This window comes from Aythya marila (assembly GCF_965140915.1).
Source record: "Aythya marila genome assembly, chromosome: 14".
Classification (NCBI taxonomy): Eukaryota; Metazoa; Chordata; class Aves; order Anseriformes; family Anatidae; genus Aythya; species Aythya marila.
The window spans coordinates 6,039,410-6,063,665 of NC_139055.1; the positions used below are offsets into that span (position 1 = coordinate 6,039,410).

At 44.3% G+C, this 24,256-nt stretch overlaps 1 protein-coding gene across 4 annotated transcripts in view; it reads left to right on the plus strand.

Annotated features, from left to right (window-relative positions):
• Window positions 1–24,256, plus strand: part of KCNIP1 (potassium voltage-gated channel interacting protein 1) — a gene marked incomplete at its 5' end in the record, with an annotated part of 372,336 nt that overhangs the window by 311,925 nt on the left and 36,155 nt on the right. Inside the window, one exon of one of the 4 annotated variants that reach the window (XM_082771653.1) lies at window positions 6,006–6,125. The exons of the other annotated variants lie outside the window; for them this stretch is intronic. Coding sequence (XP_082627779.1) covers window positions 6,017–6,125 — 109 coding nt within the window. Of the gene's footprint in view, window positions 1–6,005; window positions 6,126–24,256 lie in introns of those variants that run through there. 4 annotated transcript variants of the gene reach the window in all.

Genomic DNA, 24,256 nt, shown 5'->3' on the forward strand with positions numbered 1-24,256 from the left:
CCCAGGAGAGCTGTACCTTGTGGCACTGGGGGTAGTTGGGTGGATTTTCCAAGGGACACTAACTGCTCGTACAGCCAGGCTTCCTCGCTTTCTTAGTTCTCCAAGCCTGCAGCCGTTCCAACAAAGCTCTCAGAATTCCGAACTTGAATTTCTCTGCTGGCCTTTCATGATTATTGGGGTTCTGTTTCCCTAAAGACAGGTACGAAATGCTGATGATCTTTAAGGTGCCAAATCCACCCCTCCTGGCACTGTGGGCTGCACCACATTTCAAGTCTGAGTACCCAGGATATGGGTGAAACACTCCAAAAGTGCTTTCCCAGCTCCTGATGTTTCTAATGCTATTCTGCAGTCAGACATCTGTACATACCAACCTTTAGGGCTACAGTCCCAACCAGAACCTTCCTTGCTTGCTGCCTGGAAGACTGCCTGAATGCTTCCTCTCTGAAAATGGCCCTTCTGCGTGTTTTGCAGCCTGAACCTTGGCGGGGGGAAGGTAGGCCGGGTAACTGAGCTCCTTTCATCTTAGTGGAAAATGCTGTGGTGAGGTAGGGAAGGAGAGCCCGTGCTGTTGGCCGGCAGTCCAGCCCTTCTTACGATAATGAAGAGGTTTTGGCAGCAATGTCAGCAGTAAAATGGCTTGGCCTAGGTTCAGGAGCTTTCTCTAAAGAATACTCTCAAATGTATTAGCCTTAAATGCTGCCTTTCAAAGAGCAGCCTGTATATTTCATGGGTAGGAGCTGGACAAGAGGAAGGCTTTGCGGCTTGCAGGTGACCACATGCACGCACTGTTGACAGATACCTGGCTTCACAGCAGAGGGACTAGCGGCTGTACGTGACAGCTTCAGAGGCTTAGATTGGGTGCTAGGAGGTACCTCCTGCCTAGGAGAGCGATGTGGTGCTGGGGTCACCATCCCTGCGGAGCGTGAGGCCCTGCCCCGCCTGGTGAGGGGGGAGCTGGCAGCGAGGCAGATCCTGCTGCAGGCATTAGCTGGCCTAGAGGGGACCCGCTGGTCCTTCCAGAGATGGTCCTGGGGCATCAAGGGTGTCTCCAGGCATGTTGTAGCTGAACAGAGTTGTAGTAGAAACCCCAGTAACTGTCTGCCTCTTCTCTCGTTGTAACTGATGCCAAGAGAAGATCCTCCAGGGAGATGAGTGAGAGAGCAAAGCATATGTAGTGCTGCATCCTTTCACTGTGTTTTTCCCTCAGGGATTTTTCCTTCTTCCTTAGGATGTAGTAAGCAAAAGACCTGGTCAGAAGGAATGTCTTAGCAGTTATCAGCAAGCTGGCATGCATTGGAAAAGAAAGGTACTCGCTATTGCAGAAACTGTAAGCAGGTGCAGCTGTATCACATAACTTGGTATAGTTCATGCTAAGAAATTCTTATTTTGTGGGGTTCTTCCTGTATCAGTTTTCTTGTGGCAAAAAATCCTGATCTTCTGAGCCCTTGGGGGAAAAAAGACTAGACTAGCTGTTCTTTGTTATTCTCATGCACTTAAGTCAATGTGAATCTGGAAAAATGCAGCCCATTAGAAAAAAGTCTGAGAACAAAGGTTCTGTGTTATTAATCATCACTTTTAATAAAACTGAGATAGAAGTTGTGGCAGTCTGATGGGAAATAAATAAGATGGGGGAAAATCCACCTGTGATGAGAAAATCACAGCCAGACTTGACAGCGGAGGCTTCCAGCTTTATGCCTCGGGACTGCTTGGAGACCCTGCAGAGCAATTGCCAGTGACACAAAGGAGGGGTCACATCTCCTCTTGCTTGTGCAGAAATCCAGTCAGCCAAAGCTGCCGCTGCAGGGCACGTACGGCTTGTGGCAGGCTCAGCCTTTGGGTCTCTTGGCTCCCAGCAGTGACATGGACCTGCTGCTGGGGAGAGTACAGAGAGTGCTCACCTCCGAGCATGGGCTCTGGGGAAAGCACCCAGCTGGGACGGGGCCTGGCACGGGTCAGCCGGGTGGGAAATCAACCCCTGGTTGAGCTGACATCAGGTGTTTCATTTTTGTGCCCAGTTTCAGATTGGGTAAAGCCCCCTCCTTCCTAGATCGGATCTGCATGTCACATCACCTTAGTGTTCCTTATTTCAGGCCTGAAATACCCTCTTGTGCTATGCCTCCTTTTAACTTTTCACTTCCTCTCCCCTACCCTCCTTTCCCTCCCAGCAGGTGTCCTCAACTTTTGTTGCCAGTCAGAAAAGTCGGACAGCAGCACGGAAGCCTTTCCCTGGCTCCCTCACGGTGCTCCTCCTGCTCCTCTGCATGAACGCTGTGGGTCCTCAGACCTGCCGGCTTCATTGCATGGCCAACAAGCAGGGAAGCATGCACAGCGCAAAGAGTGGCTCCTTCACATGCCTCAGAAGAGGTGAACCAAGGGGAAACATTCTGATGGGATTATAGCTGCCTTCGTTAGGGCAGGAAAATGTGTACTATGGCAGGCAAGGGTTTGTCTGCTGGTTGCTTCCTTGAGCTGACACAGCGAGAAGATGGCAGGCTGAGGCACGGAGCTCCTTGCTCCCAGCTCCCTGTGCAGCACTAAAACCAAACCAAAGTGAGACATCACAGACCTGTCATTATGCCGAATGCATCTCCAGTGACAAAAATAATAACTGGTAATTAGCCAGCACTTCCAAAAACACTCTGGGCTGCTGAATAACTGCTGGAAAACACAAATGTGATATGAAGCCTAAGTAATTTGTGGGCAGAGGGGTTGGGGTGAGATTGTGATAGTGCAAATGGGTCGGGACCTGAGCCTGTTGTCAGTGAACAGCTGTTAGTCTGGCTGGAGATGGCTCATGGTTTAGGTTGGGACCCTAAACCATTAGTTACTTGGGTGCTAGACTCGTTAACTTGACTCATGGCATATTTTTATTCAATCATAGTCTGTAGTTGTCTCTCCACATAATTTGCAGAAGGTACAAATTCCTTAGGGATAGTCAGAGCCAGAGAAATATGAGAAAACCCAAATCACATGGGGCAAAAGGAGGGGAGATGAATAGCTGTTGACCAAGGCAGGCTGATAAAACACTGAAATTTAAACAATATCATTTGCTCAGGTCTAGGTGACTTAAAATCACTCAGACACGTGGTTCTCACTTTGGTTTGCCTGGTTGAAAATGAAAACAGCAATAAACCCCCCAACTTTATGCACGCGCAAATTATATTGGATAAGTATGCATAGAATAGTAATTTAATATTTTTGATGTTACAGCTACCTGCAGTACCGTGAATGATCTCATTATGCCATTTCTAAAATACAACAGAAGGGGAAGAGCCTCAGAGCTCTGCAGTGAAAATAGATTTATGGGAAGTGGCCATGTGGGAAGAGTGTTCAGGACTGCCGGGTATGGGAAGAAGATCCATAAACAAAGGTGTTCTGGAGATATTTGAAATAATGAACTGCACAGGAAGAATCAATCAGATGTTCCTGTTTATTCTTTATCGTAACACGAGAACAAAGGAATAGTCGATCAAAATGACAAATTTAATATTTTGTTTTATAACAGGCTAATCACAGAATAACATTGGAGGCTTTTTACAGGTGAGGGTAATGAGAACCTGTCATGCTGTATTTGTTTTAAAATGAAGAAAGGAGATGAATCCTCCTTGAAAGTACAAATGTGGTCCAAACAGCTTGGCTGCTGGGAGGAGCTTCTGCGACAGGAAGGTTATTCTCCATTTTGCTGTGATTGTTGCACCTTCACATGATGTATCTTTCCCCAGCAGATTTAAAGAGCATTTTATAGATCACATAAGTCATTGATATGATTCACCATTGCAATTCTTTTATTACCTCAAAATCCTTTTCATTATATGTTATTTTGATTGATCTTGATGAAGTTCTTACTCGTGTTCCCAGAGGGCACAGGCAGTGCCTATCCAGCGCAAACCTTCCAGAGTTAATTGAGCCATTCAACCCCTTTTGCTGTGTGCAAGAGATACTTAGGCTAGGCATTAGCGAGACCATCTATCTCTATTATCAAGACATCTGGTATTTTAAACAGACCTGCTTAATTCCTCATTTTTTTAGCGTTTTGCAAAAATAAAGCTATTACTGCTTCACTAGGAAGCTTAACCTCATCCATAAATATCTAAAAAAAAAAAAAAAAAAAAAAGCTCTTTTTCTTCTAGTTGTTGCTCTGCAAAGTTTTTTGTTGGCTATAGTAGAAAACTGGGCACTCAAGTTTGTGCTGCTAGTTTTGTGTGATTCTAGCTGGAAACATTTAGTCCCTGGAGTTATCCTCTGTGAGTATAACAGTATGTATTATACAACAGGTATACCACTGCTTGGGAAAAATCACTCCAAAGGCTGCTGCAGCTCTGCAGGATGTTTTATAGCCTGTAGAATATTTACTCCAAAGAACTCCCAACTTTGAATCCAGCTATTTATTTGGGATTGACTCAGTTTGGGTTTTTCTTTGATCCAGGCATGATTCAAATAAAACACCTCATAAGCTCTTAGTTAATATTTCTGCTTCTTGTCCAGAGTTGGTGGTGCTCTGTTTTGATACTGAGGATCCATTCTTGGGCTTACAGCACAGAAGCAATTTCTTGCATGAGCTCAGTGCTGTGGCAGAGAACAGGTGGTGCGGTACCTGATGGGCCAAGCGGGGAGCTGAGCTTTTGCTGAGAGGTGCTCATAATTAAATTGTTTCTTAAAAGGGAAGCACAGATCCGGGTCTGCAGGGTTTGCCACTGGATTATGCACCTGTAGCCAACTCCCTAATCAGTTGTGTTTATTTAAATGACTAAATAGCAGCAGAAAACTGGTTTGGTTTAACTAAACACCATGGTGATAGGTCAGCATAGGGCTTAAAGCTGGAGGGATGGAGGAACCTTGTCTGGTGTCTGCCAGCCAACCAGCAGCCCTTCCGCAGAAGGGAAGCACAACCTGGGGCTTCTGTGCCCCGTCACCAGGGAGTCCCAGTGCCTGGGGTGGTAACAGCCCCATGCCAGCAGGGAGGGGAGCTCTGGTTAGGTAGCTGCTGGTGGCAGGGAACCCTCATCACCCTTGCAAATGCATTCTGCTGCTGTTTGAGCTGTTCATCGGTCACCTGCGCATGGAAATAAAGCTCCAACTCAATTCAAGTGTTCCTGATGACTCAGGCATGTGGGAGCACTCCATACCTCCTCCACCCTGGCTTCCACAGAACGCCTGTGTGATCAGAGGGCATCCCTTGGTTAGCATGATGGACAAAATCCCGTTGAGGTCCTGCCCCCGGGCATGGCTGCACAGTGGCAGCAGGCCCAGGTCCTCCAAGCCCTAGGGTTGCTGCTCCCCCCAGGGCTGGCAGCATGGGGCAGGGAAGGACCTTGCCTCTGGGCGCTCCCCTGCACATCCTAGCATCCTGCACTACCAGCGTGGTTGAAAAATCTGGTTTTAATTATGTTGCAGCCTTGCGACTGCGTGCCTTGCTGCCTCAGTGTCCTGGGGTAATGTAAAGGAGGAAGAGGATTAGGAAAGGGAAGGATCCTTCCTTTCCTCCCCTACAACCTGCTGTAGTCTCCTATGCAGTACAGAAGAGGCATTGATAAAAAGCATCCAAATTGGTAGGATTACTGAGAAAATCCCCAAAGCAAATGATGACTGGTATCACAGATATGTTTAAAAAAAAAAAAAAGTATACAATGAAAACCATGCGAGATGTTGCTGAGGTTAGGAGCCCTGCATTAAGTTGTTCAGGGGCAGAGTAAGCTCTTGAGAGAATTACCCTAAAGTGAAAGAAATTAAAACCCAATATTACTGCTAAATGCTGAAATTGCTTGGATGTTTTTTTAATTAAAAAAAAAAAAAAAAAAAAAAGAAAGGCAAGAAGGGGGGAGAGAGGAGAAGAGAAGCAGAACTAGGGGGAGAGCCTGAGAAAGAGAGGGAGTGCGAGGCCGGGGGAGGGAGAGGGAAGGGGCTGCACACTCAGCTGAGCAGCGGGGAGGAAAGCTTCCACCGGAGGAGTTTGCAGCTTTCCATGTCTGCCAGCCGGGTGCCGGCAGCCAGCAGGTGCTGCCTGGTGCCTTGGAGGATGTGGACTAAAGGCGAGTCGGAGGGACTGCAGACTCTAGGCATTGTGGTGGTGGTGTGCTCCTCTCTGAAACTTTTGCACTACCTCGGGCTAATTGACTTGTCAGATGGTAAGAGAACTTGCAAGTTTTCCGGCTCCTGTTTACTTGTCTTTAAATCTGTTTCAGGGAAGTAAGCGGCAGGCAGGCAGCAGGAAGGGGAGCACTGGTTTCTCGATGTTGTCTTCATCATTATTAAGTCTTTATTAAGATTCAAACAGGCTGCAAGGAGGGAATAAGGCTTGATGTTTTATTGAGGACCTTTGTTTGCTTTCAGTATATTACCATAGCCAGCGAGGATCTGAAGCTGTGATATATTTTTTTTTTTTGCCTTATTACTTTATCTAATTCTCTTCATTAAATGTTTTGTATTTATTAAACCTTTTTTCTCTCTTGAAAATAAATTTAATGCCAGCTTGGAAAAAGGAAAGTCTCTCTTGGGGTAACAGAAGTACAGCTGATAATTAGGTGCATGATTTCATACGGATATCAAGACAAAGTAAACAAACAAGAAATTCTGTTGTGACCTTTGTAAATTTAAGACAAGATGGAAATAAAGATTCTGAATGTCAGGAGAACAAAGAAAACTTTTCTGTATTTGGTGCTGCAGACACTTCAGTAAAGTAACCAGAAACAAAATAACCTGGAGGGAAATGTTTCTGTTTTCAAGTATTGAGTTGAAAGATTTGGTCTCTTCACCTTAGCAATGTGAAACTTTTCCTTAAAGGCTTTTCCCAGGTGAGGAAAGCATATGTATTTCAACAGTAAAGCAAACTGTGGTGATCATATTATCTAATCATAAGGGGATGTATGCATCTCTGTCAATTTCAAAAGAAAGGACTTCTTAATGAACCAGATGAGATTTTAAAAAATAAAATAAAAAATGGGCACACACACGCACCCCAAGTCACTGAGTATATTCTTGCTTAGATCACTGATAGTGCCAAGTTTGTCCACAAAGTGCAAGCAATGATAAAATACTAACATGGGAGTTTATGCTAGTTTGTTTGGCCATCTATAAAATATGGGTTAGCTAAGGCTGACATCAGATCGAATAAAAGTAGAGGACATATATATACTGAGTATGTTTTGCTGGATAAAAAAGCAAGGAACGCATGTGGAATTTCTATCTTGCCTCTGTAAAACCAGTACTGTCAGGTAATCCTAGCAATCCTCCTGCAGGATTAAGGAAAATAGGAAAAGTGGCCTCAATTGGAGTTATTTTATTTAGACTAAGAGGAGATGTAAATTGCCATGTATTTGTTGTTACACATGTGTTGGTATTCCACAGGGCGTTTAGTTTACTCCTAGAGTGACACTGGAGTTAATTACAAATAAATTAAAATATCTGACAGTGACAGCTATTTTCAAATAATAGCAGCAGAACAGCTCAGCTTAAAAATGAGCTGTCAAGTCAAACGCTGAAGCAATTGCATTGCTACCTGTTTAACAGCATGAACACTTTTATCCCTTCTTTCTAGATCTAATTACTGTAATTCCAATGTCTGCTCTTTTCAAAGCATTTTTTCCCCAGAAGATTCCGCACAGTTTCTCCAGCAAAGTCAAATGCATGACAGGTGAGAAAGTTGTCTGTTCACAGATGAAATGAGCAAAAGTGAGCAAACGGTCCTAAAATATATTCACAGAACAGCTCTGGATGTGCATGTTTGCAGTCATCAGTCAATAATCACTCAACCCATTCAAGTGTAGAACGGTATATAATATTTTCTTTCAACTCCATTTGAGGGAGTACCATAATAATTTCTAATACCCATAATACCTGAATTCTGATGGATTATCTGACAGATAGAAGCATGACTCTATAAAACTTGCCAGCTCTGACTTTTCTTTTTTTTTTTTTTTTTTTTTTTTGCTGTAGTTCTTCTTGTTTGAGAAATATCTTGGAGATCCAGATATATTTATTTGGCATTTGTTAAATTATATGATTTTGTTTTTTTCCCGTTCTGACTGTACTTGTACTGAGTATTAATTACATCTGTAAGTAGTAAGGTTAATGTAACGTAAGTGCTTGCTAATGCAGTGTGATGCAAATTTCAATCATCTGAAAATCTCTAAAGGTGGTATTAAATTCTCTTCTTCGGTGTGCTGTGATTGGGAAGGTACAGTAGGTGTTTATATTATGCCATAAATATTTCTTATGTCTTTATATTCACTAGAAGCAATCACTGCTTTTATTTATAGAGATCCAGAAATTCCAGGGGCTTTCTTATGCCTGTGTGCAATAGCACTGAAGGGAGCTGTTGGAATTGGCTATATTCCTCTTGCTTTTCAGAACCAGTATTATTCTATCTCCTGTAGCCAGAACAGACCTCCGCAAGCATTGTTCCTTTGTATGGCGAGGGGGGGGGAAAGCTGAGTGCTGATTCTTCATTCATATAACATACGAAGCAAGACTTAAGGAGAAGAAAATAGTGTAGATAGTAATTCAGGGAATGTGGAATTTTAGAAGTGGCTGCAGCTGAATGCACATTTGTTCAGCTCTTTCTCTGACAGTTATATTCCAGATGTAAGGTTTGGTTCTTGCTAATAGTTCAGGTGATTGACAAACTGGCTGCAACCAGAGGCATTAGTGGCAGTTTTAATTCCAGAAAACGACCTAGAGCTGTGTGCAGCAGTTTTTTTTAAATATTAATCCAAGTGAACAGGATCGTTCTTTTTTTTTTTTTTTTTTTTTTTCCCTTCAATTCTTTTGTCCCACCTGAAATGCAGGTGGAGTGAATCTATTTGAAATTATCCCATAAAACTCAGCCAAACACAAGAGCCCCAATAAGATCAGACCGTGGCTTGTTATAAATGTTAATGTTTTCCAGAATTCTTCATTAATGTGTTTCCTATTTGCTTACAACCAAACATTGAAGGCTGGAATCTAGATACAGTTCTAAAACCAAATTTGCTTGACTAAACAGAAGTTGCACAAAGCATGGGATGTTTTTTTTGTGATCCAAGTAGGTAGAGGATCACAAAAGATAAATTGTTTTATGCTTATCTGACACTGTTTTATCTTTTGTGGGCTTTGTTTCTTGGCTGTGTTCTTGCTGCTATCCTGTGCTGGGATAAGGAGCTGCTGCAGTCTCATGAGGTCAGGTCCCAGCTCCTGATGAGTACACACAGTCACATCCAAAACGGTGGGCCACGAGTCCAAGATGTATGTTCTAAAGTGCAGCGAGACATCCGCCAACAATTAAAGGTATTACGTGACACCTAGCATGTAATACATCTAGCAACATTTTGTATTGAATCATGCTTGGAGACCAATAACCCTCTCTGTAAAGCAAGAGTAAATTCTGGCTGTACAGTTGTTTTATGAGTTTGGCTTTAACCCAGCTTCTTTGCTGATTATACATCCATCCTTGATGCACTTGAAGCATTAATAAATCATATTGCTTCAGAAATCATATTTCTTCAAATTAAAAGGATCCAGAGCAAATATGTGCAGTGCTTTTGGACTAGTTCAGTATTGATTCAGTGACACCCACAGCAAGGTGCAAAATCCTGCAAATAAGTGGAGTAAAAGATACAGACATATCCCAGCTATGTCTGGGAATAGCCCAAGACAAATCATAGCTGATTCTTGAGGTACTGCGTGGTTTAACTGTGTGTGTAAGGTTAAAGCCTCTGAAGAGCAGATCAGTTGGGCATGTGGAGCACACCAGGGTTCCTGCTCCAGCTCTTTGGGCCCAGCCCTACAGAGACAGTCGTTGCCCAGCTGCTACAGGTGCTAGCCAGTCTGCAGTGAGACGGATCATGTGAAATAGCAATATTCTTTTGTAAGAGCTCTTGTGAGAGCGTGTTCTTTCCTACAGCTTCAGGTGGGAACTTCAGATAGGCTTTGAAGAGAGGGAAATAAGGAAGTGATTTGAGCAGGTTGAAAGCTGGAGTCCTTTCGACTCCAAGGCACCCCAGGAAGGTAATGAGCTATGGGGGAAAAGGGACCAAACCCATCACCTTCAGCATGTTACAGCCTCCACGCCATATGATGTTATGTTGCAGCCAAATCAGTGTATTTCTGTATGTCGTACTCGGTGATTCCTTTCCAGCTGTCCTGACCCATGCTGGTGTGCAGGGCCTGGTGCTGGGGGACACTTCTGAAATGCCAAATATGTGTCAGTGCTGGCAGAGCTCGAGCAGCACACACTTCAAGTAGAAGTCTGGTTCCTTTTGCCATTAGGCCAATTCCTCCATTTCATGCAATTATTTTTACTTCAGAGGGAAATTATTTGCAAACTATTCAAAGGGCTGAAATGAGAAGGGTTATAAAAATGCCACTTGTTGTTACGGTGCATCTCTTCTGATGTGCAGGGTAGCAGGCACCTGAGCTTCTGCACAGCGTCCTGCAGCCCCAGTTACTCCTGCTGCGGGATCCTGTTCCTGTTGGCCTCCTGGATGCAGCTTCTGCCCTGTCCCTGCCCACCAATGTTAATTGCCAAGTTTCCCTAAATAGGACACCTGATGACAGTGCTGGCTGGGTCATGCTTCTTACAAATTCTGTATCTCATGTTTTTCTGTACTGTGTCCTACTATAGTACTTTTTTTTTTTTTTTTTTCAGTCATGGAAGTTACAACACAAATTCAAAACTTTTACCTTTGAATACAAGAGAGCAAAAACTCTATGAAAATGAAGTTCCTGAGAAGTGACCTGCATTGCTTCATGTACCTGCCTTCCTGGCATGGTCCTGCAATATGTTTTTATAGGCAAAACAGAAACCTGTAACACTTCTAAATGTAATGTTTGTATTTTAAGGAAAAAATGGTTAGGCTTGAGGATTGCTTGGTCACACTTCTGAATACCCTACGTAGTTGTATAATAAAACTTAATGCCTTGTGATGTACCGCTGAAGTGAGACTCTTCTCCTGCCTGCTCAGGTGGGGCTGGCCCTGCAGGATCCCTGCTCTTAATTGAAATTCTGTATTTTTAAGGACTGCCCTTTGCCTAGTGAAGTGGCAATTTTGTGAACAGTTCTCTACTGACTCTGATAGAAAGCACGTGTAGTTTGATCTGGGATAGTGATGTTTGGTTTTGCTATTACTCGGTAAAGTTTCATCTGGCTCTTACATATGTGGTCATCCATGTGCCAGGTGCTGAGTCCTTTAGTGGCATACGTGAAGTCATGTAAGTAGTCACGTTACAGGACTCTGTAGCTCTGCCATGAGACATCTGTTGACAAGGCCACCCTGGGTTGTTTCCCACCTGTATGAAGAGTGTTGAGGGTGCAGCAGATCCCTCTTGGTTCCATCCACTTCCATGTCTTGTAGCAGTATGAATTTCAATATTTTTACATAAGCCCCACATGAGCTCTGGTAGTGTACATAAGCAGGCCTTGTCTTCATGACTCATTTTTTTCCATGTTCATGACAATGTAGACTAAGTGAATTAGTCTGGTAGATCAGAATTTTGGGCTACAGATCTTACTGCAAATGATAAATTGCAGTATCTCCACTGGGTCTTGTTTCTTTTTTTTTATATGATGGTCTGAGTTTATGTAGTGATTCACTGTTCAGTTGGAAACAATGAGACCTGATTTCTGAGGTACAGCAGTAAAATACCTTTTTTTGGTTTTCTTTTTTTTTTTTGGGGGGGGGGGGAGGGGAGGGAAAGAAGTGGATTGTCCATCTCAGAACCTCAGTTTTCCATTGTCAGGGATATATTATGATAGCATTGCCTGTCTTTGCATAGTCGTACTGTGTTTGCAGACAGTCAGCTAACTTGCCTATGTCGATAACTGGCTGGACCAAGTCCCACGGCATGAAGGGAAGGAGTCAGCAGTCACCAAATGCCCCAAGTGCTGCAGCTGAGCTTTAGTGCTTTCGGGCATGGTCTTGCTTCGTGAAGTTATTACTCACATCTGTATGGGGAAATGACATACACCCAGGAGCAGACAGAGCCAGGGGTATGCAGCCAAAATTAACTTCACAATTCCTGGTTTTCTGATGTTTTGTGTTCTCCTTGTGTAGGATTATGACCAAGTAAATCTGGGGAAGAATATATGTGCATTTATAATCACTGAGTTTTTACAAAGTTATCCTGACTAATCATTATGTTTCCTGTAGTGAAATCTCTGAATTTATTGCAACACTTCCAGCTTTCAAGGTTTCATCTCTCACATAATTAGCTGGCCCTGAGACTTCATTATCTAGCCTGTGGCAGGAGCTCTCGTGAAGGCTGGGAGCCCTGTGTACAGCCTGAGCCGTAGGCTCCCGGTTGGAGACGTTGTTTGCTCCACATTGTCTTCTGATTTCCCTTCAGCACCTGCTAGTGCTGAAGGAGCCTCTCCAGATCAACTCCTGACACTTGCCTCTGATGTTCAGGGGCTTTCCTCTCAGCGTCAGCTCTGCTAAGGAGAAAGTTTGTCATGGTGGATTAATTGCAGTCATTGCGCTCCCTGAGGAACTTGAGTTGTTCATGCCATTGCTGTGTTAACACCGAGGCAATTAGTGTCTGGTACTCCTTCAGACAGGCAATTCGAGTCTTTTCACTCCGAAGGATTCATTCTAGCAGCAGCGATTCTGCTTCAACCATCGGGATGCATGGAGTGATGCAGCTGTAATTACTCATGGCTGCATTTGGAAGAGCACATTGTGCTACTCCGCTGTTTGTGCGCTGATGTTTGTTGTAGTTGCCCTACTGATAACCTTTCTGTTGAAACAGAAATTTCTTAATCATTGATATTCATGTTACAGTAATGCTTCATGTTTGCCTGCTCCCCATCCTGTTTGCTGTTGGGTCTGTGAGTAAACCCTCTGTGTGTGTGTATCTCTGTAAGCTTTGTCTTCCTGGCTTCACAGCTCCCCTCCGCTCTGCGTGCAGCGCTCCTCCAGCTCTGCATCTAGGTTAGGTTCGTGTAGTTCCTGTTGCTACTGCAGCTGCTACATCTGGTTTCTTGCCCTTGCAGGGTTTTGTCTGCCGGCACCCTTGCAATGTGCTGGGGTTGCGGAGCTCTCTACTGGCTGTCTGTGTCCCCTTGGAATACAGCACTGCCTTAAAGAAAACAATCTTGTGCCCCTGTCATTCTGCTTTTTGTGAGAAGGCTGTAAGTGTCACTGCTGTACAGAGGCTGGGACCGGACCCGAGGTTCTGCTCTTCTGGACTCTCTGCCCTGGGGCAGTGCCACGCTCCCAGCTTAGCCCTAAAGCCTTGCTTATGTGGATTCCCGTGTTCTTTAGCGTGTAGTCTGGTTCAGAGACTTCCCTGCAGATGTTTGGTGTCTCCTTGCTTGTTTTAGTTAGTGAGAAAAAAAAAATAATTCATTCACTTACTTAAGCACTTCCTTTCCAAATTAAAGGTTTGCATCAGAAGGTATAAATGTCCTACAAGTACCCCATCACTTGCACGGGCACAGAAGCTGAAACTCTCTTTGAAGCATTGTACCTACCTGGTCAGAGCCAAAGCTGAGGGTTTTAGGATTGCTGGGCGGGGAGAAGTTGTGATGGGACAGGTAGAGGAGTGCTTCTTAAAATAAAGGAGATGAGAAAGGTAAAGAGTCCATCCCGCTGCCTCACAGCAAGGTCATACCTGCCTTAGTGAGTGCAGCACTGCTCTTTCTCAAAGCATTTGTCAGTAAACCATTTTATATTTTTTTTGAAGCTGTGACCTAACTGCCTGTGAGCACAGCAGGGATTGCTTCACACACCTGGCCCAGTGTATTCCTGTTTGTACTTCTAGTGAGGTGGTCGTCGTCTGTGCAGCAACGTGGAGCTATTCATTTATGTTCAGCTGCTTCCCCACAGTTACCTGCAGATCTTCAGCCTGGACTGCTATTCCTCATCTTCCCTTTGTGCATTTGGTTCTCTTCTCTGCCCTGTAGCCTTTTGTGTTTGCCTTTATCAAGCTCCACCTAGATATTTTCAGGCCTTTTTTCACATTGCTGACCTGTTTGAATTTTCCTGCAGTCCTGTCCAACGTGATGCTATCTGCTCTGTCTGACCAACCAGGCTGGCAATAAACAAGTTGGCCCAGGAAGGACCTCAGTGGATTCCCATTTGGTGCCTTCCATTCTCCTGATGCTGAACCCCAGAGGCTGCCCTCTGAGCAGCTGCCCAGCCAGCTCCATCTGTGTCAGCAGCAGCTCCATAGACTGTTCTTCCCTCGGCTGCCAAAGGAGAATGTTGTGTGAGACAGGACCAAAGCTGTTATTCAGATGAAGATGTAATGCATTCACTGCTTCTCTCCTGCACAAGGATGTGCTATATCTGTTCAGTTTTGTTTCTCTCTGCATTTTTGGCAAATCCGTGACCTCTGCTTGTAAGCATACAGCATTAGCTGTTCCAGTGTAGCCTGAGAACTGAAGAGTGAAAGATGGGGAAAAAAATTTACATGGTACTGTAGCCATGTGTCCCTGCCAGGACAAAACAGAAGATCCTGCCTTTGGTCTTCCAGTTCTTTGAAGATAGGGAAAAGTCAGAGATCAGCAATCCTGGGAAGTTAGGAGCAGGACTTCCTCATCTTTTATGCAACAAAAACACACCACCTGTGTTTTACAGTTCCTGCTGAAGTAATCACCTACCAGTGTAGGCGATCAGCCTGAGATCTATGACGTTTTGTGGGACCCTCACAGGGCTGTAATTCAGTCAGTCCTGTAGGAAGTGGTGTTTGTGATCTTCTGCTTCAGCACTTCTGAACGAATAGATGAGGATTGTATTTCTCGCCCATTGGTGCAATAGTCGTTCTGTGTGCAGCATGGCCAGCCTTCCCCTTCAGAAAGCATTTCAGGCTCACCAGAGCCAAGTAGCATTTGCATCATACATACCTGGGGCAGCACAGAGGCTAACAACTGTCACTTTAATCCTTATTTCTGCTCTGGTAAAAAGAATGCATTAGGGTGTAGTGGTGAAAGATACGGGAGTGAATTAAGACTGTACAAGAACAACCTCCGTCTGAAAGCACAAATCCCATGTTTCAGGAAATGCTACAGTTGCGGCATCAACAGGCAGCCTGAGCTCAGCAGGCTGCATGCATGTTTGCTGGAGGACTGCGTGTGGCTGAACTGCATGGAGGGCGCTTCTGTGCTTTATGCAGCAGGTGGCTGAGAGAAAGGGATCTGTTTTCAGTGGGATGAAGTGCTGGGGGGGAGGATAGAAAGTGAAATTAAGTGCTTATTGCTTCACGCATTAGTGTTTGCAGGACTTCAGCATCGAGCTGACTTAGGAGTTTGTTAATGGTTTGGAAAGTGCAGACCTTTGTGATCGTGATGAATCAGCAGGCTAACTGTCTTAATTAGCTCTTTCGGTAAGCATAACTTCGAAGGGGACAACTTGGGTCTTTTATATTGTTATTTTTTTAATAATTTTTTAGGCATACAAAAAGAATATACCAACATACCACAGCAAAACTGGTAGCATTTCTCACGCCGTCATTCCATGATTTCTGTGCTTTTATTAACTCCGCAAATGTACAGAAATGCAATAGCCCGTGACTTCTGTACCTACTTACAGTTTTTCCCCTCCAGTTGGCTGCTCTTCATTCAGACTCCCTCCCTAAATTAATCCATTTTTCTGCTGGGTGGAAGGATGTGGGAAGAGACTGATATCTGTGCATTTTAAAAGAAGTTAAATAGAATTGAATAAAACTTGATGGAAATCCTCATTTTCTTGCAAAGATTTTTGTTTGGTTTTATGTGTGTTGTTTTTTTTTTTTGTTTGTTTGTTTTTTGTTTGTTTGTTTTTTGGAAGGTAAGATGTATAGAGGACAAGCTGCTTTTTCAGATTTCTAAAGGGTAGGATCTTATGCTTTACCTGTTCTCTAGAGCTGCAAGGAAGACTGGACTGCAACACGCTGCATCAATTCTGCCCTTGCAAAATAGCAGTCTGCACAGAGCTTCAGAAACACAGCAGGTAGGAGGCGAGACATGGTGCTGTGTGATGCACTCGTTCATGTACCCCCACATCATGTCAAATGGCCACCGTGACAGTGGTGTAGGCGCATTCAATGCGGAGACTTCAGTGGATGTAGAGCCTGCAAAGCAGATCCTTGGTTTAAGGAAAAGCTAATGTGGGTTGCGAAAAATAAATGTACAGCATTTTCTAAACTGAATGTTGTACATTGAAGATGTGTTTGCCCTTGTGCAAACTTTATTTCCGAGAGGTTCTCAAAGGTGTTGTAACTCGTGTAGGCACTGGCTGTGGAAGCTGGCAGTTCCCAGTGCTGCCGAACCGGGCATCAGGCTGCTTGGCTGATGTTAGTGTCTGATGGATCAGTACTGGTCAATCTGGGTATATTTGATAAGCCTGGCCTTCTGTTCCCTCATCATTTATTACCCTTCCACTTGGAGCCCTTTCTCTGATGTGTTATGGGATAAAGAGCTGTTGGGTGATGGGGGATTCAGGCAGGAATGTCCTCCAGCCCCATGCAGGTTACTGTGTTGCAGGGATGGTGTTTCCAGAACAGTGTAATCAAAGTAAGCAAGTGCTCCTGGAGGTTCAGGCAGGAGATTGAAAGTATAATCTGGATTTAATTTTCTTGAGAAGGTTTTTTCTTCCAAATATATCACAGCGTTAAAGTTGCATAGTGTCAACTGATGTGAGGGGTTCAGTCTAACCTCTAATTGTCCTTATCTACTAATCCTCAGGAGTGTAGATAAAATCTTCTGTAAAGCACATCCTTGCCAGTAAATTCAATTAAAATATATCAGCAAGAGATGTGAGCTGAAGAAGTATGAAATGGAAAGCTAAGTCCATCTTGATGCTCACAAGTTTCATTTCCTTGCAGTAAGAGCTTGTCACATTGCAGGGTCTAGAAATGGATGTCTGAGTGTTGAGCTGCTCCTGAATGCCGCTGTCCTTTGCTGAAGGTGATGAGAGAGGCTGGGGGCTGTCACTGGAGCGGATGGAGAGCACCAGCACATGGACAAGCTTTTTAAGGAAGCCATCTCATGACATTATATCTGTCCAAATATCCTCTTCTTCGGGTAAAATTGGCTTTGGAGATGGATTCAGAATCTTTCTGAAGGAGGTGAAATGTCAGCCGGTTTTGTCTGGAAGGAGTTCAGATCTCTTCAATCCTTCCTGCTCGCTCAGCTACTCGTGATGCCTTCAGGTTTTCAGACGTGTAGATCCTAGCAGGGCGCTGTCATTGCTCCTTTACTGCCAGCTGGGTAACTGCGTGGGTGCCGAAGGGCCCTGTAACAAGATGCTGATCTTATTAAGGTGTGTTTCTGAGGTAACTTGGTGCGTGTACTGGTGGTACAATATTGTATTCCGTCTGTTTTAATATATTTAATGTCTGAATTCTTCCTGTGCAGCAGGCACTGGAGTAGCGCATGACTGTATCAGTGGGGGAGCACTAAAATGGTTCTTAACAAATCTGAAACTCCAAACCAAGTAGCAGAATATATCTGCTCTGGTTATTATGGTGCTTACTGTACTGCCTCGTGGGGCATATCACTTGAACTACCACCTGATAGGTGAAATTCAGGCTGAGGCTTGAAAAGATCTTGATTTTAATCCAGTCTGGCTACTGCACTGCTGGGTAAGTTGCCATGAGGCCAGTCCCATCAGAAGGTTTGGGTAGTGAAGATGAATTTCTAATGTAACTTCACCTGCTAAAAGGGTCCAGGGAGTTACTTGTCTGAAGCCAGAAAGGAGCTAACGAACTTTCTTTTCATCCTATTCTGGAAGTACAATGCTTACATAATGGCCATTAGTTTGATTGTTTTATTTGGCATCAGTTAAGTTCTCTTCTCAGAACACTGCTTACGTGCCTATTCATTTCCATTATATCAACACTTCTGTGGTAACAGGAAAAATAAAAACAGTATCTGTTCAAGGCCAGCGATGAAGAATACTTTTCAGACAGAAGTTCTTAAATTCTGTTGCTGTCAAGTTTTTACTCTTACCCTGAGCTTCAAGATGCTGATCAAGGCTTTTTTCGTGGAACTGAAGCATAATGGCATCTGACTGAAGTGTGGCAGCTATGCAGATGGGCATACAGCACAAACAGAGCTAGTGTTTTGTTGCAGGTTATCATACAAATGATTGAAAATGTTTATGATTGTTACATTTTTTTAGCAGGGTGTGATAACAGTCTCAGACTGCATGTAGCCAAATGTGTATCTTTTCTTCCAGACCCCTCCTGCATTTCAGCCTGGTTTTGCTGAAAACTTAATATCCCCACAACTCCTTAACGATTTAAATAATTTATATATACCAGTTAGCTGTCTGGAAGATGCCAAAAGCCATTCATTTCATCAACCCTGAAATTGTACCTTCTTCGCAATTAAATCAAAACACTCTGCAGTATTAAAGCTATTACAAACTTTGTAAGATAGTTAATAGCATAGCAAATGGATTAGGCATATGTCACTCTGCATTTACGGACTGCAGCATCACTTGGAGACATGGAGCACACAGAGGCTTCGTCCCTCTTGAGTTCCCTGTGACCCCTCCATTCGGGTGCATCTGTGGCCAGAGCGCCCCCGAGCACAGGGGATCCTGCACCACAAGACCTGCGTGTCATCCTGCTGCCAAGCAGCCAGCAGCGACAGGAATTGCCGTGTCGCTGGCTAAGTACGAGGAGATGCTGTCTGGTATGAAAAGCTGCTTTGCGTTTCACTGGCGTTGGTTGAACTCCTCTGCCTGGTACTTGTTTCTGGATTACACTAGTGGGAAGCGAACCTGTCCCCTTCAGCTCTGTGTGTACCCCATAAATTCCCATTTTCTGTTGAGAGGGGTGCCAGAGAGCATCAGCTGGGGTAATGCTGATCACGACCAAGCTGCATCCAATGCTGTAGTGAAGTTTGGACTAAGATACCCAGCTGGTTCTCATTCCATGGCTTCTTCAACCACGAAACCCACCCGCGCATTGAGGTACAAAATAACAGGATCAGTTTCATAGAATAATCAGGGCACCGTGGGCAGAGTGAGTGTATGGGTAACAGGGAGGAGAACAAACCAAACACAGCACTGTCTGCAGGTACTCCTCACCTGGGAGGGTTCTCATCTTGAGGATTTCTTCTCTTGAAGGAAGGTGTGCTTTGTGCCACCCTCAATGCATTTCTCTTTGCTTGTTGTACGAGAGCACAGTCCTTCCAGCAAAGAAGAGAGCAGCTTGGCTTGGCCTCCTGAGGGAGAGCAGAAGCGAGCACCACGTAATCAGCAGTGTGACCAGGGTAAGTGCTGCTGCAGGTTCTGCCCGCCTTCGCTTCAGGCGTTGGTGAGATCGCGGTGCACAGCACAAAGCTAAGTGGAGCTCAGTGCTGCTATTAGGAGCTGTAAAATTTGAAAGAACACGGAAGTAGTTGACTGGAGCATAAATATATTTTTTTGAATGCTATTTAATGAAATTTTGTATTAAGCCATTTGTTTAACGAAAAATTTTGGAGGAAGCATTGGGCTCAGTTCCCTCAAGGCCACGGGATACAGAGGAAGCTGGATGAGAGGTGCTCTCATGACATTTCCAGCTACGTGGTTTGGTTGCTTTTTTTTTCTACACATTTCTAACAAAATCTCAAGTCCTTGTTCTGTGTTTCATCCCTTTAGATCATGGGGAAAAAGATCTAACCAAAACGTGATGTTTACCCCTTTCTTATAGACTTGTTTTGTGTCTGGCTTTGGCAAAAAAAGAGAATGAATTCCTACTGGTACTATGGGACAGGTTTGTGCAATTTGTCTGTTGCAGTGGTCACATCTGGGCTGTGTGGTTAACTAAATGCAAATATCTAATTATAATAAAGAGGGAGGAAATGAAATGCAGTCTTTCCTGGTGAACAACAGGATCCAAGCTGGTTGCAGTGATTAATTAATGTCACTGCAACAATAATCTAAATAAAGTTCTGCTTGCCACACAAAAACTAGGTGCCCTGTAGTATCATGCACTAAGATTCATCGCAAGTAGTTTTTTTTCAAGCCCACCTGTACATCGATTATCGCACTGCAAGCTTTATCAGTGGGGATGTTGCTGGAATTCATACCCAGGGCCTGTATTTTATTTTTTATCTGCCGTGAACCTGAGCAGTGTCCCACAGGGAAAGGAGAAAGAAGCAGAAAGATTATTTCAGGAACAAAAATGTGAAAACAGAGATCCTGTCTAGCGAATGTTGGTTATTAATTTATTACTCGGCTGCGCAGGGTTATGTCAGCGTGAAGTTTGGCAGCTTCTCTTGCAGTCTCAGGTGATGCTGTAGACGAACTCAGTATCACAGAGCTCTGGCTAGCTGCTGGGTAGCCAAACAAGAGACCAGCAGTTTGCTGACCCTGAGTTGCATCCTGCATTAGTAGTGGGGTTTGGCTTCTGTAATGTCAGAGGGCTGCTGTGACCTGAACGTTATACAAGGTGAACAACACACTCGTGCCTTTCTTCACTGCTCCTTGAGGTCGGCTGTGGGGCAGAAGCTGTTGGCAGGGCCTGGCGGCGTGATTGAAGGTGTGAGCTTGTGGAGCGCCTACCACGGACCGGTTCCCAGTCAAGATCAGTTCAGCTGGTCAGATGAATCCTTCTTCCTTGATGAAGGGCAAAACTTTGTTTTAGAATGTAGCTGAATCCAAGTGCTGTAAATCTCTTTCCAATTCTGCACAATTATCTAGCTGCTGAACCGAGAACTTCCAGTGCGTGTGTAAGGTGGGACTTGCACCAAAGCTGTTCACCACATGCTGAAGCTCAGATGACCAAAGCACCCACACGAGCTAAATACAGCCGGACATCTGAGATGACAGAAGATGCAGTAAGAGCCTGTAATGCCGTGTGAAGTGAAACGGCCCCGCTGAGCACTGTCTGCTGGGCGAGGGCAGCACCCTGTTGTTGGGGTGGGTACCAAAGTGGTAGCCCAGCCTTCCAGAAAATTAATTTCTCAATGTGTGTTTTATCTTCTTTCTTTTTTTCTGGTTCTGTCAACACATTGCAAGCAGAAATAATTAAATTACCAGACATTACTGGAATTGTTTTCCTGAGTGGAGCTCGGTGAGCTGGGCTCCTTGGATCTCCAAGGAGCAAGTAGCTGGGAGGCTGGTTGTGCTCAAAGAGCTGACCTCTCGCCTGCGTGATGACCAGCAGGCGCTTCTAAAGGAGGAAGGAAAAATCTGCCACTCACAAAGAAATCCTCATCAAACTTGCTGCTGGTTAAAGGTGCAATATTAGCATATGTGGGAAGAAAAGGTTCTGTATACAACCTAAAGGGAAAGATGAGAAGACAATTTGCTTTTTGTTTTCATACAACAAAATTAACAGAAAGAACAGATAATGTTTTGTGAATTATAGAAAAATTTCTTCCTCCTTTTGCCTCTGCTTTCTTCTTGGTATTTTAAAGTGATGATATGAGGCTCTTCAAACCCGTTTCATTACAGTTAATTCTCCTTCTCCTCGGGCAGATGCAGCTTTATCTAGCAAATTTTTATTATACCCATGAGCTTTTTGCTTGCTTGCTAATAAATAATAGTGGTAGACTTTTTTAGTGAAATAAATATGGTCTTTCATTGCAGCAGAAAGGAAAATAATTCTTTTTTTCTCCATGCATCTCTAAATTATAGAAATTAAATAATGTGAAAACTGCATTCATTTTAAAGACGCGTGGCTAGGTTACAGAAAGAAGGTTAAAGTTCCTTGACTTGTGCTGGTAATGATAACAGCTCATCGGTACACAAAAGGTGCTTGAAATTTCATTTGTTTGGAATCTTGTAAATGGATGTTTTATTTTATTTTTTTAATTGTGTACAGTGGGTGCAGAGCAGCCAGTTGTGCCTTCTGCTCAGGGCCTTGTTCCTGAAGTGGGTGTCCGTGAGTGGTGCCTGAGAACAGGTGAGCGGTCCCGAGGCACCGCCAGCAGCCACAGCAGCAGATTTGCCTTCAGCAACAGCAGCAGTGAAGGAGGGAAAGAGGCAGCGCTGTGGAAGAAGAAGGGTATGACCTGAGGCTGAGAAATTGAACTTTTTAAAGGGCCTACCTGAGTATAGAGGCTGCATCCTTGCACTGGCCCCTAGGGAAGCCTTTGAAATTACTTTGCTCTTCTGGGATTAGCTGTTCTTTTTCACTTATTTGCCCAATTATTGTGGACTCTCTCTTACTAGTAAGCCTCAAAATGAAAGTCGTGGTCTGGCTTCTTGTGTTGCTGACAGGAACCATCACTCTAAGTGCGAACCCCTCTGCGGCTGCCTGCTCATCTCCTTGCTTTCAAAAACTTGCAAGCACCCCAGGAGAGCTCTTCTGAACTAACATGCCATGTTTTGAAATCTGGAATCATTTCACTTGGCTTGAATAAATTTACGGCTGTACGGGGAGACGTTTCTTTTGGCTGAAGAACATCCTTGAGAATTTCAGGGTAAGGATGCTTTTCTTCAAGAAACTGAGTTGGAGAGGCTCATAATTGGAAGGGGATAGCTATTTAAATAGTCAATATAAATGGAACATAATTAACATTACCTTAATCCCTCTCCCATGGTTCTTAAATCCACACATGGGAAGCTCAAATTGAGGATGCATGTCCAAATGTATCTTAATTAAGTCCTAATTAATTTAACTGCTTAAACAGTTAATCCTTTCCCTCATAAAAGGAGATATCATGCTGCGGTAAGAGCATAAACTTCCATTTGTCCACTTTCTGTCTGCCCCGCTTCCCAACAGAGATGCAGCGAGGGTCTGGGATCCCATGGGGAGCGAGCGATGGGGGCGGTGGCAGGACACACAGCGCCCATCTCTGCCCCGTGCGTGCTCCAGCTGCTGCAGCTCTGCACCCTGGTGGCATTTTGGGTGCCTGTTAGGCACCAGTGACCACAGGGACAGGTGAGGCTGCCCAGCCTGTGACTGAGGCCAGGAGGGGCAGCGGTGCCCTGTGCCCTGCCCCGGGGTGTGAGGGTGTGCAGTGGCTGGAGCAGGGCTGGCAGCACGCGCTGGCTCCAGCTGCAGCTGCCCTCTGTGTGAGCTCAGCTCTAGCTCTCTGATTTTCTGTTGTTCTGGGAATACGCCTAAGCTTTATTACACTTCTTGTCGATGATTAAAAGGGGAATTGAAATTACAAGAGGAAATGTGAAGCATTCAGAAAGGGAGATTGTCCTCCTTTAGTCTTCGCTCCCTCCAACTAAATTATTTCAAGCTAATAAATGTTTCTTTTTACCCCAAACAAAAAGCAGTGAGCACCTGCACAGCCAGGTCAGAGCCTGATCAGCTGCCATCAGCACTCCCAACTTGGTGACCTCTTCCCTTTGTCCTGTGGCACACGGATGGCAGAGCCCAGAGCAAAAGGGAAAGAGCCAAAGGGCTGATGTGCACGAGCAGCTCTGTATTTGGGATGTTCCTAGGCTAACGTTGGGATGAGCTTATCCATGATGTCATGTCCATCAAAATCTGTTTCTTTTGCATCTTGCTCTTACAGAGTTCTGCTCATATAGAATAGATTAGAGCTGCTCAGCGTTTACATTTCAGACAAAATATCCCAATTTAATCCCGCTGGTGTGTGTTAGGTTTTTGTAATTCCTTGTCGATTTTTTTCATTGGTCCTTAGCAATGCTTTCCTACTCCTCACTCATTTGTGGACTAACCTGTGACTCCATTAAAACAGAATGGAAGAAACCAAATTACGAAATTAATATATTAAAATGTTTTCATGGCTTCTTTAAAATCAAGTCACCGGTAAGGGCTGGTAAGTGTACGTGTGAGCACTGTTGGATCTAAGTGACTGGTTTCCAAATCTTGCCCATATTGCTAGCTATTTCCCAGTACTCGCAGGCACTACAGCTCCCAGTCCTGGTTGCACATCTGTGTTGCTAAACGAAAGTAATCAGAGTCAGCATGAAAATTTAATAAGCTGCGTTCTGGCGTTGGTCATGTTCTCAACTGCGTATTTGTTTTCTAGCCTCACAAGTCCTCAGGCGGTGTCAACCAGAATAGCTGTGGTGTTTACAAGCCCTGATGTTTGTTAGCCTCAGATTGCTCTGTTGGTGGTATTCTGAACACAGACCAGAGCTCTGAATCTGCCAGTGTTTTTAGGGGTTTTCATCAAAGGCAGGAGCCAGCCTGGGAAGCCATAAACCTCATGGCCTTCCCCTTCCAGTCTGGAAATGGCTGTTTTGGAAGCAGAAAGCACTGCAGACAAATTAGTGGAATTTAAAGCTTGTAACTTTAGCACAGCAAAGTCAAATAATTATGTGGTTTGATTTCATGGCAACTCATTGAGTTTAGAGTTGGTTGCATGCTGCATCCTGGGCAGGGAGGATGCCAAAAAATTGCGCCTAACCATCCTGAGCCTTGGTGCAGTCCCTGTTGC